The 18,965-nt window shown below is 38.3% G+C and overlaps 1 protein-coding gene across 2 annotated transcripts in view; it reads right to left on the bottom strand.

Moving 5' to 3' along the window:
- Positions 1-18,965, bottom strand: part of DCLK2 (doublecortin like kinase 2) — a 153,084-nt gene that overhangs the window by 129,592 nt on the left and 4,527 nt on the right. For both annotated transcript variants that reach the window (XM_047092192.1, XM_047092191.1), the window contains exon 2: positions 2,576-2,910. In XM_047092192.1, the coding sequence (XP_046948148.1) occupies positions 2,576-2,910 (335 nt within the window). The remainder of the gene's footprint in view (positions 1-2,575; positions 2,911-18,965) is intronic.

Below are 18,965 nucleotides of genomic sequence, written 5' to 3'. Positions count from 1 at the left end.
AACCGCGAGATCATGACCTGAGCTGAAGTTGGATGCTCAACCAACTGAGCCACCCAGGTGCCCCTATTACTAAATCTTTAGCTAAATATTAATTTTGTATTTTGTCAAATACCTTTACAACCATTTTGGGATTACATGTGCCTTTATGCTTTATCCTCTAGATCTCATGTATAAACAGGTTTCTTAACAGTGATCCATTCTTTAATTCATGTCATTAAGTCCAGCTCTTAGTAGTGTAGTGTTTTTTAATATGTGGGTAATTTGGGGTTGCTTGTGCTTTAGTTAACATTTTTACATACTGATATATCTAGTCTGGAGCTTCTTTGAAGGTAATTTTTTAGATAATTATTAACATTTCAATGATCACCCATTTCAATTAGATGTTCAACTTCCGTATTTCACTTCCATTTTCCCTGAAAAATGTTCATTTGGAGATTTTCAATCTCAATTTTTAAAACCTCATCTGCATTTACTGTTTATATGCCATTCAGGTTTTTTAATTTTGCACATTTATGGCTTTCATTTTTCTTTTTGTTAGGGGTCTTAAATGTTTGTCTCTGTTTCCTGTCTTCCTGTGTCAACCAAGAATTAGTTATTTAACTTGCCACATCTTTATTTTACTTTAATTAATTTTCACTCACTTGCAGAATGAGTCTTGTCTTGTGCCATGCTATTAACTCAATTTGTAAAGTGTCTGTTGCCATTCATACTATGAACCTTGGGCAGGCTGCTATGAAAGGTCATGACTTCCAATCGCCAATTTAATTAATTAGAAAAGTCACTATTAACTCAACATAATCTGCTGGAATTTTTAGAACCTAGTTTTTAAATTCTGTTAATGTTTCAAGAAAAAATCAGCTAACTAGGTGTTAGGAATCTGGTGTTAGGAAATTAGAAAACTACCTTCTTGCATTTTTTCTAGAAGGCGCTGCTCCAATGTTTCATTTTAGCACTATATGAGCTAAACACTTCAGAGTAAATTAAGTGCACTATAGGGAAGAAACAAAAGGGAATGAAGAAACAAATTTAATGCTGGAAACTATAATGTTCAATAAAATGTAAATACAAACAATTTACCTTTATTGAAATTAGGAAAAAAATATACTTCAGAAGCCACATGTTTCTTTTTAGGAATGATAATCTGATTGTGGCAAAACTCAGTATTCATGCATTTTTCAGATTTGCCCAATTTTTCTTCTTTTTTTAAGTTTATTTATTTTGAGAGAGAGAGCATGCACAGGCAAGAGATGGGCAGAGAGAGAGGAAGAAAGAGAATCCCAAGCTGGCTCCACGCGGTCAGATCCTGATCTCACGAACCATGAGATCATGGCCTGAGCTGAAGAGCTGGACGCTTAACCAACTGAGCCACCTGGGCACCATGCCTAATTTTTCTTTAGCCCATTAGATTTCCTGATATATTGTTACCATAATTTGGCTTTCACTTTCCTGTGTAATTTTTGTATATTTTTCAGAAATGCTGATTAATTACCTCCATGGTGCTCTATGAAACTCACATAGACATTCCTATCAAAATACTTTTTTGAAATGCATTTTCAACATTATATATAGGTGAGGAGAAAAGGTTTCTCCTTTCTAGGCTTTTCTAACATTTCTAAAAATGTTAAATATCTTTAATTTGGACTCCTACAAGTTACCAAACCCATAAATGACTCTACTAGTCAACAGGTGTTCTTATTCTTAGAAAACCTTCCACTTAATATAGGAAGCCTCTTCAACTTCTACTCTTCCCTCAGAAGTTTACATTTCCCTAGCCCCCCAAAAATGATTAATCCAATTAAAAAATAGGCAGAAGACATAAACAGATAACTTTTCCAAAGAAGATGTATAAATGACCAACGGACACATGAAAAAATGCTCAACATCACTCATCATCAGGGAAATACAAATCAAGACCACAATGAGATACCACCTCATACCTGTCAGAATGGCTAAAATTAACAGCACAAGAAACAACAGGTATTGGTAAGGATGCAGAGAAAGAGGAACCTTCCTGCACTGTTGGTGGGAATGCAAACTGGTGCAGCCACTCTGGAAAATAGTATGGAGGGTCCTCATAATGTTAAAAATAGAACTACCCTATCATTCAGCAATTGTACTACTAGGTATTTACCCAAATACAAAAATACTAATTCAAAGGAATACATGCACCCTGATGTTTAGAGCAGCATTATCAACAACAGCCAAATACGGAAACAGCTCGTGTCTGTCAATAAACGAATGAATAAAGAAGATATGGTATAAGTATACATATACTTATATACAAATATATATATACATGTATACATATATATATACACACACACAATAAAATATCATTCCACCATAAAAAAGAATGAAATCTTGCCATTTGCAATAACATGGTTATAGCTAGAGAGTATTATGCTAAGTGAAATAAGCCAGTCAGTGAAAGAAATACCATATGACTCCACATATGAGTGAAATCAGAGTCTTCTATAAGACTCTGGACTACTTATTGTCAAATATGTAACTACCATGATACAGGGAGACTTTGAAAGTAAGACGGAGAGCTGGGGGGGGCTAGTGAACATCTTACCTGCTTTCCGTCCAGCGTGCAGAGCCTCTTGACCACTCCTGAATCTAGTTTAATGGCTTCGGTGATATCTGTCAAGACCTGTTCAAATGAATGAGCAGTCTTCTTATTTAGAAGGATCCTCACGGCTTTTCTAGGCTTCACTCCACTTCGAATCACGGTCACCAATTTCGGTTTGATGAAATCTTTACTTTCCTTCACTTCACTTTTCACCGAGGGGGGAGCAGCCAAGGCTCGGGATGTCCCACCCTTGATGTTCACAGACCAGTTCGGATTAATATTTTTGGTGTAATCAACTTTACGAAATGGTTCATTTGATGCACACACGTAACTCTCACCTAAAAAAGCAAAAACCAGTTATATTAGCATAATTATCCTCACCACAGAAGCACTGTATCTTAAGAACAAATGGAGACCCATTAAGTGAACTCTGAAACCTAACAGGTTCGCTGGAAGGGGATTCACATCCTTTTCCTCTGGCATTCTGTCCACCCTTTCTCTCCATTTAAACATCTAGATTGGTTTTGAGAGAGAGAATAACACACATTACGAAGTGAAAAGCACAGGACAAATGAAAGAAGAGAGATTTGGGCTTTATTCTGATCAAATATGTCACCCCGAATAACTCCTCTGCACTTTGGTTCTCAAGATCACTGTCTATAAATTCAAGTTGTTGAATCAGATGAATTCTAGAGTACTTCCTAATTCCAAAAGCTATTAACCATTTTAATTTTTTTTAAATCTCATTCTGGAAGAAATAATATATTCACACAAAGAAATAAAACTATTTTTCTCCTTCCAATTACAGATTTCAGTCCTAATTGAAGAATGATTACTCCATCCTCACATAGCTGTCTAAAATATATTTAGTCATAAGATCATTTACTCAATTAATGAAGTACTGCAAAAACGAAGGAAGAGTTTTGACAGCTCAAAGAAATATACTTCAGGCATTTTTTTTTCTTAACTAAAGAATGTGAATTTAGAATAATTAGTTCAAATAGACAGCCTTTTCTATATTCACTTAAATGGGAAAGGATATTAAGCATTTTAAAATGATGTGTTCCTTATTCACGCAGCCTTCTGCCTAATTCTTATTAAGTAAAATATAAAAACTTAATATTTGTTGATTAGCTTACCAAGTCAATGTTCATTAATTTTAAGTTCCAAAATTACAGGTTGAAAAATAATTTTTATAATTATATGTTGAAAACCATAATTCATAATTATACGTTTAAAATCATAATTTTTCTTTCAGGAAACCCAGAAGTCACCCAATCCTTTTATTCTCACCTTTCTGGCATACAAGAGGACTACACTGTAAAATTTTCTCTAATATACCTTCTAACTCAAAAAGAATCCAGTATTTTTTCACATTTTCAGTGTAACAGTCTCACTCTTAATAATTATATGACATCAGTCTTAACGTTCATGCTTAAAACAAAAATAGTCAAAATAGTGAAAGGGAATTCCTGAGAAAAACCTACTAATATAAATATTTAACATCCTATTATTTAGGATGTTCTTAAAATCCTGATTAATGGAGAACTTGAAGACTCCCAAAGACACACAAACAATTCAGTAACAGATCAGGCATATAAGAAGGGTCTAAAAAGAGGAGTAACGTCTTCTATCTAACGGTATAACGAGGCCACTGTCCAACTAGGGAACCAGCCACAGGCTTTAATGCTGCTTCCACACCAGTAGTCTGAAAGCCAGCCCAACCATCTCCATTCAGTTAGAGATTTTTCATCTCTGTAGGTTTATCTAAATCACTTTTCACAGTGTAATCATCTGGGGAAGTGGTATGTAATTTCAAATACACGCATAAACTTCATAAAATAGAACTATATATCACATGCATTTATGAGCAAAAATACTTATGATTTTGCTTTAATTTTATAGAGAACACAAGTCTCACATTGAAAAGCTCTATTTTTACCAACAATAAAAACTTAATTGTATGTTCTGATTCAAAATATTAAGACGAAGAAAAGGAAATTTCAGCAAGAGACTGCTGTTTTTTGTTTTGGTTTTTTTTTTTTAAGGGCAGGGAGAAGTCAGCTGGGGAAAAGCCTTTCCCAGTATAAATGAAAAAAACAATGGCAAAGAGAAACAAAACAAGAGCATGTTTAGTATGTCAGATTTCCTTGATCAACCTAGTCCCTGCACAGTTGACGTATCAACCAAGCAAACTGCCTTTGAAATTAGTCTGTATTTTGCCTCTTTACACAGGTTCAGGATGCCAGAATGAAAACAGGTAGAGGAAGTCTGTCTTTTAATTTGTGTATGTGTGGTTACACATACATTTTAATTCCCTCCTTCTCTCCCTTTTTTGCTTCATAATGTTTCAATTAAGAACTTGTAGGGGTACCTGAGTGGCTCAGTCAGTTAAGAGTCTGACTTCAGCTCAGGTCATGATCTCATGGTTTGTGAGTTTGAACTCCACATCAGGCTCTGCACTGACAGCGCAAAGCCTGCTTTGAATACTGTCTCCCTCTCTCTGCCTCGGTCTCTCTCTCAAAAATAAACATTAAAAAAAAAAAAAAACAACTTGTAGATCAGGGGCACCTGGGGTGGGGGGGCTCAGTCAGTCAAGTGTCTGACTCAAGCCCAGCTCAGATCTTGATCTTGAGGTTGTGAGTTCAGGCCCCACATTGGGCTCCACACTGGGCATAGAGCCTATTTAAAAAACAAAGACTTGTAGATCAGTTCTATAATATATAAAGTTTTGAACCAGCAAACGCCTGCTAGACAGAGCCTCACCCCTTCCTTGTACGCATGGCAGACAAATAACAGTCCACAGAGTGTTCTTCAGTTAGGCCTGGACTCTTCCTCATAATATGCAAGGAGTACCTACTATGCACTAGCTCACATGCTAAATGCTGGCATAATAAGATACCCACTTTGGCATTCTTGGTATACAACATTTCAGCAGCAAGGTTTAAGACAGGTAAACCTGTGTTTCTGTATACTGGGCACATAAAGCCCTGTAGTACAGATGTCATACTTTGATAACAATAGCCACCAAGATACCTAGGCTAGCTTCCCTTGCTATGTCCCCACCCTGATTAAACAATCTGATTGTAATTTTTTCACTTCCATATTTGTCTATCAGGAGAGAATATGGTGACAAAAGAATTTAAGATTTTGGTTCCTTGGCCAGTTAGAGCTCTTGCTGTTAACCAAACAATAAATTATTATTCTGTTAGGTACTAAGCACCCACAAGATTGCTTAGAAGCAATCAGCCTCCCCTCAACCAGATTCATGCTACTGTAGAGATTCTGGTTTAAGATTTGTTACCTTCCTGCCAACTTGTCACTTCCCCCTACCTCCCCGCCCTGGCGAGGAATATCACTTCCTGCTAAAAGTACTTAGTTAGAAACCTACACACCATTCTTCACTCTTCTGGTTTCCCTACATGCTACATTCTGACATCAAGTTCTGTCCTATTTTCTAAATATTTCTCAAAATGTCCACTCCCTGTGTCCTGACCACCACCTACTTTCTACTTGGATCAGTTCAAGAATCTTGTGTTTTCTGCTGACTCCCCAATAATGTAACAAATGGCAGTACATCTTATGCTATTAATACACCTGAAAAAGTACATCCTGAAGTAATGAGTTTTGATATACCGATAAAATACATATTCTGAAAAGATTTTTTAAAATTTGCCAATACATACTAAAACCACACTTACCCAAACAAGGAAAAGATAAGCATAAGAGTTAAACTAAAATATAAATGTGTATGTATACATATACCATATATGGATATATGAAAAATAAAGAAGTCCCTGAAGTCCACAACAGATCTGACATTAACAGCGATCTTGACATTATTACAAGCTGGTCTGATGCTCACAGACAGACCTATGTTCTTCCCTGGGATATAAGCTCACAGAATATATCAACATCACTCAGGCTATGGTAAAGTGACACAAAAACAAGGTCGCTGTGCAACCCACAAAATATGAGACATCCTCCTCTCAACTCAATGAATTACTGCCACTTCTTTACCAATTATAGCTTTTTCCTCAATATACTCTATGCTCCCTATAAGATTTAATGAGATACTCATAGAATTGTCCTTCCTTCTAACAGCACCCAATACAGAGCAAGTCCCTGCTTCTGCAGATCCTCCCTGAAATTATCCAACCAAAGCCCAAATTCTATGATAGGTCTAACACCTTCTTACCAAGATGCCCCATGGTATACTCCAATGTCCATTCTCCTTACTGCAGTGAGTAATAAACTCAACTTGTTTGACTACAGGTATGTTCTTGGTGGACTCTGGTGGTTCTCTCGGAGAACTGAGATACACACACAAACACATGCGCGCGCTCTCTCTCTCTCTCAATTTCTTTCTCTCCCACCTTCCAATAATAGTTCTGTGACCATAAGAGTTTGGGGGGAAATCATTTTGGAAATTATAATCACATGAATACTACATACAAAGAAAATTTGCTTTATGTATAGAAAGAAGATGGATAGAAGCATAAGGTGGTTTATAAAACTTAACTGTTTTCATGTACAAAGAGAAAGTCTTTGAATATCCTTTAAGACTCCACAGTGGCATGGTTATGGCTTCTTACCACTGACATTTGTTCAAAGTCACTTTACTTCACAGTTAGCAGGCTGATAAATTGTCTACAATTGTGTAATACAACCTGGGTATTAACCATTAACTTTCATCCTTACTCAACCCAAGATACAGCCTCCTCTTTAAGAGGCAAGAGAATAGGGGCACCTGGGTGTCAGCTGGTTAAGCATTGGACTCTTCATTTCAGCTCAAGTTATGATCCCAGGATTGTGAGATTGAGCCCCACAGGGGGCTCCACACTGAGCGTGGAGCCTGCTTGGAATTCTTTCACTCTCCTCTCTCCCCTTCTGCCCTTCTCCCCACCCTCCCCCCACCTTGCTCTAAAAATAACATAAATCTTTAAAAAAAAAAAAAAAGAGAGGCAAGAGGATATTACAAGCCAAGAATTCCCCAATTTCTTGTCTCTGAAAACTTTCATTGCCACAAACGTATTTCAGACTGTGACAATTTTTCCCACCTTCTCTCCCTTTTCAGTAATAGGACAGCCACCTCCTATTCGATGTTGAGTCGCTCCACCGGGATTTAGATCTTTCTGTCTCCTCACGCTGCGGTTGCAGGGACATTGTTCTTCTCTTCTCCATTTAACTAGGCAGCCCTCTCTCCAGAATTAGATACAAATACCTCCCACCTTAAACACACACAAATCCTCCCTCTCTTCAATCCTCATCCCACTCTACCTAATGTGCTTCTGGCTTCCATTCACTGCTGAGTTAAAAAGCACTCCTCAAATGTTTTTTCACCCACTGTTTGTTCTTCAGCCACTGTGGCATTACTTTTGCTCCCTGCATTCCCCTGGCTGGAACACCCTGATCCCCAAACAGGTCTTTGCCAAATGCAAAGTACGCCTTCCAAATTCACTTGGTATCTTCTGAGGGCACTGGACACTAGTCATGGTTCTCTTCTGGAAATCCTTTTTTCCTTAGCTTCCACAACCTGGTATCTTTTGGTTTATACCTCTTACTTCTTTGGTTACTCTTTCTTGGTCTGCTCTTCAGGATCCTCTTCTCCCACGCATCTCCTTCATCCTCCTTAGACTGCCTGTGGGCAATTGCATTCACCTCCACAGCTTCAAACACCACCTATATCCTGAGGACATCTCCAGCCTTCTCCTGCTAGATAATCTATGGATATCTCACATGCTACTGCCTAAAACTAACTCCACTCCCCATTACGGCCACTCTGACCTCAAACTCTCTTCCTGAATTCCCCAACTTACTGAATGAAATTACCATCTATATGGACACCTACCCAAAAATCAAGACTCCTGCCTCTCTTTTTCCTTTCCCACATTCAACAGAATTGGCCAAACTGTCAACCTTGGTCTAAGCATCTCTGGAATCTATCCTCTTTGACTCTGCCTCCTCTCATTTCTCCTTGGATTAGAGTAGTTGTCTATGGGGCCTCATTCCATCTTCCACATAGTTGTCAAGGCAAATTTTTAAAAATGTAGATCTGATGTCATCTGCTTGCTTCACTGCCTTTGAAATAAAGACCAAACTCCTTAGCACATCACACACTTCCACCCTCATCTCCCACCACTTTCCCACGGGTTCCTAAGTCAGTGTCATACCAGTATATTTGCAACTTCCTTCCAAACCCATCATACCCTCTTATTTTCTTTGCTTCTTGTATGTCTGAAATAACCTTCCTCCTTCTCCCATCTTGCCTCTTTTTAACTGACCAGTCAAGATTAGACACTCTTGGCAAAGAGGTAAAGCAATAGGAACTATCATATATTGCTGGAAAGATTTTAAATTGGTTCCATTACCTAGGAAAAACACTATCTAATACTAGGTTTACAATATACACATCATATGACCCAGGAATCCACCCCAGAAAAATATTCCAGAAAAACTCATGCACATGGGCACTAGCATGTGTATGTGGAAATATCGCTCAACAGCCACAGATGAAAAATCAATCCACATGTCCAACAGGAGAATATGCAGATTGTGGTATGGTCATGTCTACCAATAATACAGTAATGAAAATGAACAAGAGCCATATTAACAACCTGGATGAATTTTACAAACAATGGTCAGAAAAAAGATGACAAAAGAATACACGTAGTAGGATTCAATTTCTCTCCAGTCCACAACAGACAAAACTAACTTGTATCAATTAGGGATGCCCTCATTGGTGGTAGAAATATAGATAAAAGAGTGAGGCTACTGTTACCTTGTGAAGAATTTTAACTAGGAAGGGACACAGGGAGGGCTTCTCAGATTCTGGAAATATTCTGTTTCTTGAAATGGCTGGTAGTCACAAAGGTGTTCACTTCATAACAACTCACTGGGCTGTACATGTATATGAATTTTCATAATTTCAATATAAAATTTTTAAAGTTACATTTTGTTGTATCCTGAGCTCAGAATGCATCAATTTCTCATAATTATCTATTCTTTCTTTCTCTCTTCCAATGGTTCTTAGTGGAGAATTTTTTTTAATCAGGTGACTTTGTTGTATAAGTACAGATGCTCAGACCTCACCACTGTTCCAACTGAATCACTAGAATCACTGGAAGGTAGGACCAGAACAAGTAGGTAAGGGTTTTTAATTTCACAAGTGACTATGAAAACAACCTCTCATTACAAACCATTGCCTAGACTGGAAGCTCTTAAAAATACTATCTTTTTTATACTACCCACATCTAGCACAGTACCTGGTATGTAACAGGCACTGAAAACATGTTTGTCAAAGTAATGATGGAAATGCAAACTTACACATCTCACAGTCTGGAGTTGCATTAGGTCTGTGTAAAACATTTGCACAGTGTAGCTGTTTATACAGAATGACCCTGGGAGGCTCAGGGTCAGGTTCCTGAAAGACATTGTACATGACTGGAGACATTCTTAGGTCACGCCAGTCCACTGAAAGGCAACCTAAGGCATATATATGAAGGCTGTCTAGTATCTACCAACATTCCTAATTCATTTCAGACCAAAGCATCATGAATCCAGGGCACACACTTATTTTTAAAAATTCAAGAATAATTAACATACAGTGTCATACAAATTTCAACTGTACAGGGCACTTTTTTAGTCTAATAAATAATGTGTCTTTCAATCAATGGAATATGCATGTGTGTGTATATATATATGTATATGGGTGTGTGTACACATGAATATTTTTAATGGCTAAATCACAGTAATCTCTCAACATTTAAATGTCAATTTACTGTTAGAAATTACAAATAGTTACTTTGCAAACTTACAGTTGGAAATTCAACAACAGTATGTTTAATTTTTTTTAATGTTTATTTATTTTTGAGAGAGAGAGACAGAGCATGGGGAGGGGCAGAGAGAAAGGGAGACACAGAATCTGAAGCAGGCTCCAGGCTCTGAGCTGTCAGCACAGAACCCAGTGTGGGGCTCGAACTCACAAACCATGAGATCATGACCTGAGCTGAAGTCAAATGCTTAACCTACTGAGCCACTCAGGCGCCCCTCAACAACAGTAGGTTTAGCTTACTTTTATATCACTTCCTGTAAAGTCTCTCATTCACTTCTGTGAAAATATTTAGATTAACTGCCTAATGCTACTAATTAGTTTGTAATTATAAACTATTTTCATATTCATGGCAGAAAATCAATTCTACAAAATTTGGACATTGAGAGTACACATACCTTGGAATGAAGCAAGCACTAAACTTTATGATACAAGTCTAAAGTGAAAGGGCTCTTCAAGCTTAGAAAAAAGCCCAGCTCCCCCTACACAGATTTAAATATGGTAACATAAAAATAGAAAGACAAAAGGAAAAGAAAGCTCAGCTGACTGACACTTTAGGTCTAATATCAGCAATAATCTTAGGAACCTTAATTCTTTGCTAACTTTCAAAACTGAGAAAAAAAAATTGCTCCAAAGGCATATAACCAAGGAAGATAAATCTGGGTATACTGCATCTACAAAATGGTTTGATGTCCTTCATCAAATACAGCCTTTGTGAGACTGTCCTGGGTGAATTAAAATGTGTGCATCTAAAGCACATCAGACATGAGTTCCCACGCCCATCTGGTTAAGAAAAATACAGGCTGAGGAAAAGTAAGGCTGATTTATTATTCTGTTGTGGCAAACAACTTAGTCAGGTTTTTTCACCCTAACTGTACAGTGCCCAGAACTTAGGGGCTCAGCAGAGTTACACACAGTGCACTTCTCTGGCCTGGAAGCCTATCCGACTCTGCACTCCTTTGCTGTGTCATGGCGGATTGCTGTTGCATTCGCAAAACAAATATAATGGCATTTCCTGCAGGGCAGGTTTGAGGACACAAAATGGGATCTTCCATCTCTAAAACCAATGCTCTTTCAACACATCTGAAGGCAACTGGTTGAACCAAGCCAAGTCCTAAAGTCACATCTGGCGGTACAGGCTGTGATACATTCCACTGAGAAAGGGGTACAAAAGCTACTGTGAACATGTGCATATCTATGAGTAAGTATGCCCAGAAATCCATGCTTCAGCATTGAAATTTCGGAGAAGTTTCACTGAATACCAAAAAAATTAGGTAAAAGTAGAAGAAATAATCCTACCAAAAAACAACAACAACAACAACAACAACAACAACAAAAACCAGCCTACTCACTAACCAAAAAGCTTTAACACTTTTCTCTAGTCTCCTGGTAGGATAGAACCTACAGATCACATCCACTATCTTTTTGTGCCTTACACCTAAGACAAGCATGTTCCGCGATCTACAAGAGTTCACTATGACAATTTTTTTTTAAATATGAAATTTATTGTCAAATTGGTTTCCATACAACACCCAGTGCTCATCCCAAAAGGTGCCCTCCTCAATACCCATCACCCACCCTCCCCTCCCTCCCCCCCCCCCCCCATCAACCCTCAGTTTGTTCTCAGTTTTTAAGAGTCTCTTATGCTTTGGCTCTCTCCCTCTCTAACCTGTTCACTATGACAATTTTAATTCTGTGTTTATTCTGACAAAATTTTAAATGTTTTTATCATTCTATTCTGGAATATGTGAACAACTGCTTCTGAATAAAGTACAGTCAGGCCACTCTGTCCACAGTTTTAACTCTTTTGACACCATGGTATAACTATGCTGGGAGTTCATGAGGAAAAAGAGAAAAGGACTTTACATAAAAGATGTGTTTGAAGCAAGTTAAGGCCAGAAGACATAACTGTACTCTGCAAGAATGGAGGCTTGCTAACAGTGCAAGACTGACTCATTACATGGCATTTTGAAATACAGCACACTGAACTCAGCTTTCAGTGCCATGGTCACATTTGGGAACAATTTAGCTTGAACAAATGGTATCTATCTGCAGCTTTATATTTCTATTTTACATTTTTATTGATTATACACTTCTGTTGGTATTTACGTTATCAAATTGTTTAGGTTGTATTGGTGTATAAGACCTATGGTTCAAGTATACCTACCTTTCTATGTATTTAAGTGACAATGTAATTAAAGTAATTAAGGCAATACTGGACTTCTACAAGTTAGCTGTTACATTTTCACATAGTTTTGCATTTTTAAGTGGCCCAAATATTGCAAAAGTTTAAGAAACATACAATGGTTTTCTTTTTTAAAGTTAATTTTGAAAGAGAGCAGGGGGAGGGGCAGAGAAAGAGGGGGACAGAGATCATCCCAAGCAGGCTACATGCTATCAGCCCGACGTGGGGCTCGATCCCACGAAACGTGAAGTCATGACCTGACCTAAAATCAAGAGTCAGATATTTAACCCACTGAGCCACCCAGGTGCCCTGAGAAATACTATAATCTTAAGGATGCTGAAAAAGAGAGAAAACGTCAAACCACAATGTGCCCGGCTAATACTTCTAAAGCAACTGGGGCATAATGGATCGAGGGTCAGTCCTTCAACTGGCTCACCATCTGAGCAGAGATAAAACTTTCCTTGACAGAGTTTCCCCAACTTCTGGAGAGCTTTGCTTAACACCTTCCTCCTTCATCCCTTAAATCTCACTGTGAGTCTAAGAGGGAGACTTGGCCCCAGTTTTAAGCAAGTGATTGATAGTGACGATGGCTCAAAAAGATACAATGCAAGTGATGAAAAACTCAGAAGCCAGATATTTGCCCCCAAAATAGGTGATGTTTGCAGGGCAGAAAGGAAGGAGAAATAGTAAAGTATGACCACTGTCTCAAAATGTCTGAAGAACTGCCATGTAAAAGTAGGATAAGTCGTATGTAGCTCCAAAGGATGTCTCTAGAATACAGCAGGCAAGTTATAAGGGCATAAAATTTGGTTTAAGATGTTAAGGACCACTACCATTTACCAAAGAGCCACTGAATGCTAGGACTCTGCTAAGTGTTTTATATACATCATAGGGTTCACGTGGAGCCTTCCAACTATTGACCTTGATCACTAAACTAGTACAAGATGAGTTCACAGGCTATTTCTCAAGTTCTTTCCTCACAGAGGCTTGATGAACATGAATGTAAACACTAAAATTCCATAACTTTTTTCTTTCTTTGATTCTCTGCCAATGAGGCAAAATACCGTTAAGAAAAAAGACCAATATAATGGACAAAGGTACTGGGAAGAAAGCAACAATCATTTCCTTTAAGAAATAATTATATTGTTATTATTCAAACTTAATCTTTTTTATTTTAGAGAGAGAGAGCCCAGGGGAGAGGGGCAGAAGGAGACAGAATCTTAAGCAGGCTCCATGCTCAGCCCAGAGCCTGATGTGGGGCTCACTGTCAACTGCAAGATCATGACCTGGTCCCAAATCAAGAGTCAGACACTTAACCGACTAAGCCACATGGGTGCTGCAAAACTTAAAGTAATCTTAAGTCTGTAAAATATACACAGTGAAGAGAGAGATAAATCAGTGAAGATATGTTAAAACTTTTGAGAGTATAATTTAATCAACATATAAACAGCAGATAATGTAGCAGGTCATAATTGTAGATTATTTTAGTCACTTGGAGATGCTTGCAAAGGTTATAGTGTAATCAAAATTACTTACGTTGATCTCACAAGTCAATTTTTCCTATTCTTTGTCTATAAAGTAGAGCTTCTGACAAATTACAGTATGCCTACTCTACTGCTTTATTCTACCTCTACAAATCTAGCCAACTGTCCAGCTGGCTGTGGTAACTAAGAAAGGTTTCAAAAACACCTATATCCACCTATTCCCACCTACTAAAAGCTCTTATATATAGCACAAGAGTTAAATAAATCATCAAATATCTTGTGCCCAAAGGTATTTGTTGCATGGGATAAAGAAATGAATAAAATAACTGTGGTCCCAGTCCTCAATAGGTTTGTAATTTTCCCTTTCCTGAGAATGTTTTGTGGAGAAGAGCCTCCTGCAGGTTATTAGGGTTCTAAGAACTCCTTCTAAACATGACCAACATTCTTGTTTTGTTTTTTAAGATTTTATTTTTTAAGTAATCTCTACACCCAACATGGAACTCAAACTCACCACCTCAAGACAACGCTCTACCAACTGAACCAGCCAAGTGCCCCTAAAGCTGGCCACCTTTTAAAAAGTGACATAGAGCCAGATAGAGTCAAGATCATTTCTCTTTCCCACTCCCTAAAGGATTTCCCAAGATCACTGAACTTTAAAGGGGAAAGGGCCTTAGCAATTACCTAACATGTCTTTCATTTTACTGGGGTCAAGCAAGGCAACTATGCAGAACTATGCACAGATCTTACTTTGCAGGTATGTAGGATAATGCATTTTATCAGGACCCATACATGAAACATCCTAAATTGTCTTTACACCTACAGTGACTAATGAACTACTGTGATCTTCATTTTCTAAACATAAGTGATTAACATGTTTGGAGTTCTAGACTGCTCATACACTGCGATCTATGTAAACCTGGGGGGTTGGAATAGACCCCATTTCCTCACAGGTGGTAGAAAACAGGCAGTTCAGAATACAGTTCAAAAGCAAAGGACAAAGACCTCGAGCTTCAGCCCCACCTTTTACTCATGGCGTGAGAGGGCAATTTCTTTATCCTCTCTGAGCCTCCCCATCTGTAAAATGGAAAGACAGTGCAGCATATTTCACAAGATATCATAAAAGTTAAATGAGACAAAACATGTAAAGGACTTCACACAATGACTGTAAATAAAACATCTCACATGTACATCAAATGATAAGTGGATAAAGATATGTACATATTTATATATAGATATATACACATATATACACACAATGGAATATTGTTCCTGAATATTATTCAGTCATAAAAAAGAATGAACTCTGGGGGGCCTAGGTGGCTCAGCCGGTAGAGCGTCTTCTGACTTCGGCTCAGGTCATGATCTCAGGCTCCGGTCATAATCTCAGGCTCCGGTCATGATCTCATGGTTCGTGAGTTCGAGTTCGAGTCCCGTGTTGGGCTCTGTGCTGACAGCTCAGAGCCTGGAGCCTGCTTCAGATTCTGTGTCTCCCTCTCTCTCTGCTCCTCCCCCGCTCATGCTTGAGGGTTCTCTCTCTTTCTCTCAAAAATAAATAAAAAACATTAAATAAAAAAGTTCAGGGGCGCCTGGGTGGCGCAGTTGGTTAAGCGTCCGACTTCAGCCAGGTCACGATCTCGCGGTCCGTGAGTTCGAGCCCCGCGTCAGGCTCTGGGCTGACAGCTCGGAGCCTGGAGCCTGTTTCCGATTCTGTGTCTCCCTCTCTCTCTGCCCCTCCCCCGTTCATGCTCTGTCTCTCTCTGTCCCAAAAATAAATAAACGTTGAAAAAAAAATTTAAAAAAAAAAAAAGTTCAAAAAAAAAAGGAATGAAATCTTGCCATTTGCAATGACGAGGATGGAGCTAGAGAGTGTTATGGTAAATGAAATAAGTCAGAGAAAGACAAACACCATATGATTTCACTCATATATGGAATTTAAAAAACAAAACAGATGAACATAGCAGAGGGGGGAAAGCAGCAAACCAGAAAACAGACTCTTAACTATAAAGAAAAAACTGAGCTTTGCTAGATGGGAGGTGGGCAGTGGGATAGTTAAATGGGTGATGGGTATTAAGGAGGGCACTTGTGATGAGCACTGGGTTTTACATGTAAGTGATAAAATCACTAAGTTCTACCCCTGAATCAAATATTATACTGTATGTTAACTAACTGGAATTTTTTAAAATTTATTTATTTTGAGGGGCGCCTGGGTGGCGCAGTCGGTTAAGCGTCCGACTTCAGCCAGGTCACGATCTCGCGGTCCGTGAGTTCGAGCCCCGCGTCGGGCTCTGGGCTGATGGCTCAGAGCCTGGAGCCTGCTTCAGATTCTGTGTCTCCCTCTCTCTCTGCCCCTCCCCCGTTCATGCTCTGTCTCTCTCTGTCTCAAAAATAAATAAAACGGTAAAAAAAAATTAAAATTTATTTATTTTGAGAGATAGAAAGAGAGAGAGAAAATGTGAGTGGGGGAGGGCAGAGAAAGAAAGAGGGAGAGAGAATCCCAAGTAGGCTCAGCACAGAGCCTGACAGGGGGCTCGAATCCACGAACTGTGAGATCATGACCTGAGCCAAAGTCAGACACTGAACCGACTGAGCCACTCCGGTGCCCCAACTAACTGGAATTTAAATAAAAACTTGCAAAAGGAATGAATGAATGAATGAATGAATGAATGAAATAAAATATCTCACGTGTTTATGGTGAGACGGTGTTAATGTAAGAATCCTGAATCCTCAGAGTAGTGGTTTTTACTACTAGTAAAACTACTACTACTACTAGTTTTACTACTACTAGTTTTTACTACTAGTAGTGGTTTATCAATAGAAGAAATAAAAAACAGAAGTGGTGGGAGTATAGGCAGGTGGAAATGAGGGGGAAGAGATCCAGACAGGCAGTAGAGACCCACAGCAACTCCTCTAGCCTTCCCAGCAGTGAAGAAAGCAGTCTGACAACCACTGCCCAAGGGAATCTAGTTTATTTTATATCACAAGATCATAAACTATTTCCATAGCTGAAAAGCTTATGAAATATTGATATTTTCTTTTAACTACCCAAGTATCACTGTGTCATACTTGAATTCATATGTGATCTCCTGAATATTCCATTTCTTCCCCTCAACCTTAATAATTCTTTATTCTTCAAATGAAAACTTCTCTTCCCATTACTTCTGGAAAGAGCTTATTAGGTGGCTGTATTATAGCACATCCAAATTTCCCTATTTTAGGAAATGAGAGGAAGAAAATAATCAGATTTGTAGAAGCAGGTATTCTGGAAAAGTCACTTTCTCCACAATGATGAGTGAGCACAGAATCTTTAATGTATCTAAACATAATCCAATTTGTCAAAGTATGTATTTTTTCACAAATATAGAGGAACAACTCAATTCATACAAAACTTCCTTTGACAACTAAGGGACTTAGAGGTACAATCACTTTCTGGCCTACTTATTCAATGAATTTATTGTGTGTGCAAGAGATCTGACCTCACCATGCTCCCAACCTGATACACCACTAATTACAAAGATCAGTGTTATAATAATAGTGCTAAGGGAAAATGCTGTGAGGTAAGAAAAGGGAAGAGTTCTAAGCTTCACCTCAGACTTTAACTCCAACATCTGTTTCTCAGGAAAGATGTTTTCATCATCCTGCCCCCACCTCATTTCTACTTCATTTACAGCATATGAGCTGGGACCAACTTTGTGTGTGTGTGTGTGTGTGTGTGTGTGTGTGTGTGTGTATGTTCATTATCTCTCTTCCTCTATGAGCATCTTGAGGAAAGAGACTGTACCCTGGAACAGCACCTGGAACAACAACAAATATACTCTCGATCAACAACTATCTGAGACCAATATCCCTAAGGTCTAGAAAGAGACTTCATAGAGAAGCAATATTTGAAGTGGGTCTTGAAGAACCTAGGAGTCTGCCAGAGAAGGCTTGCACACCTAAAATTCAATGTTAAACTGCCACATCTGATCATCATAAATGCCTTAGTGTACTACTTTTGACTTCTACGGACAAATATCTTATAACTCACAGAGTTTATGTTTCTTTCCTCACCATAACAAGTTTTGAAGAACTCGATTTCTATTATTACTATAAAAAAATCTATCTTTGGTCGAGGGGAACCCTTACCCTATAATCTAGGTTCTTATTGAGACTCATTTTTACTTACAAATTCTCTCAGTAACTGTATTTGGGTTTAACACCTTCAAAGAGGTTGACCTAACCAAACAGATTCAATAAACTAGGCTTACTAGGAGAACTTCAGGAACATCAAGTGCTTGATCACTTTAGAACCTTATTTTTCTTAAATTCAAAAGAATTCAAGCTAATTTTCAAGTTCATTTAATGGAAGAATGGAAGTATCACTTACCAAAACAATCAAATTTCTCTCGCAAAAAAAATTCAATGTTGTTACTGAGGAGTAAAAGATCAAAACAACATAAAACAACATTTTACTTTGGAATGAGAGAGGCAGAGACAGGTGGCTATTAATATTTTTGACTCCTGGCAAATACTTCATCAGACCCTTACACCCACTACTTGCTTGGTAGTAGGACATCTGCAGCCTTAGTAATTTCCTAGAAGACAGGTTCTGGGTAGGGAAAGGCAGCCCAGGGCATCATACACTCAGTAATCACTTAGAAAGGGGAAGGGTATATACTTTCAGTCTAGAAAGGATATTCTTTAGATAATCTGCCAACCTTTCATTCAATAGGAAAGGACCCTAATGCCCAGAGAACAGAGGTGATTTTTCCTTAAATCCAGTCACTAGAACCCAGGGATCCTGACTCAATAGGCATTGTTTCTACTATCCATGAATCTACTACCCATCTCTCTTTAGGACATCAAAACTTCACAAATATAGCCAAAATGTTCAGAAGGGGAGAACAGTCATGAAAC

The sequence above is a fragment of the Lynx rufus genome, unplaced genomic scaffold (genome assembly GCF_022079265.1).
Source record: "Lynx rufus isolate CCGP_SWC_20201006 ecotype Redwood Valley unplaced genomic scaffold, mLynRuf1.p SCAF_3, whole genome shotgun sequence".
NCBI lineage: Eukaryota > Metazoa > Chordata > Mammalia > Carnivora > Felidae > Lynx > Lynx rufus.
Note: the sequence above shows the minus strand (reverse complement) of the source record. Positions and strands in the feature narration are given on the sequence as shown.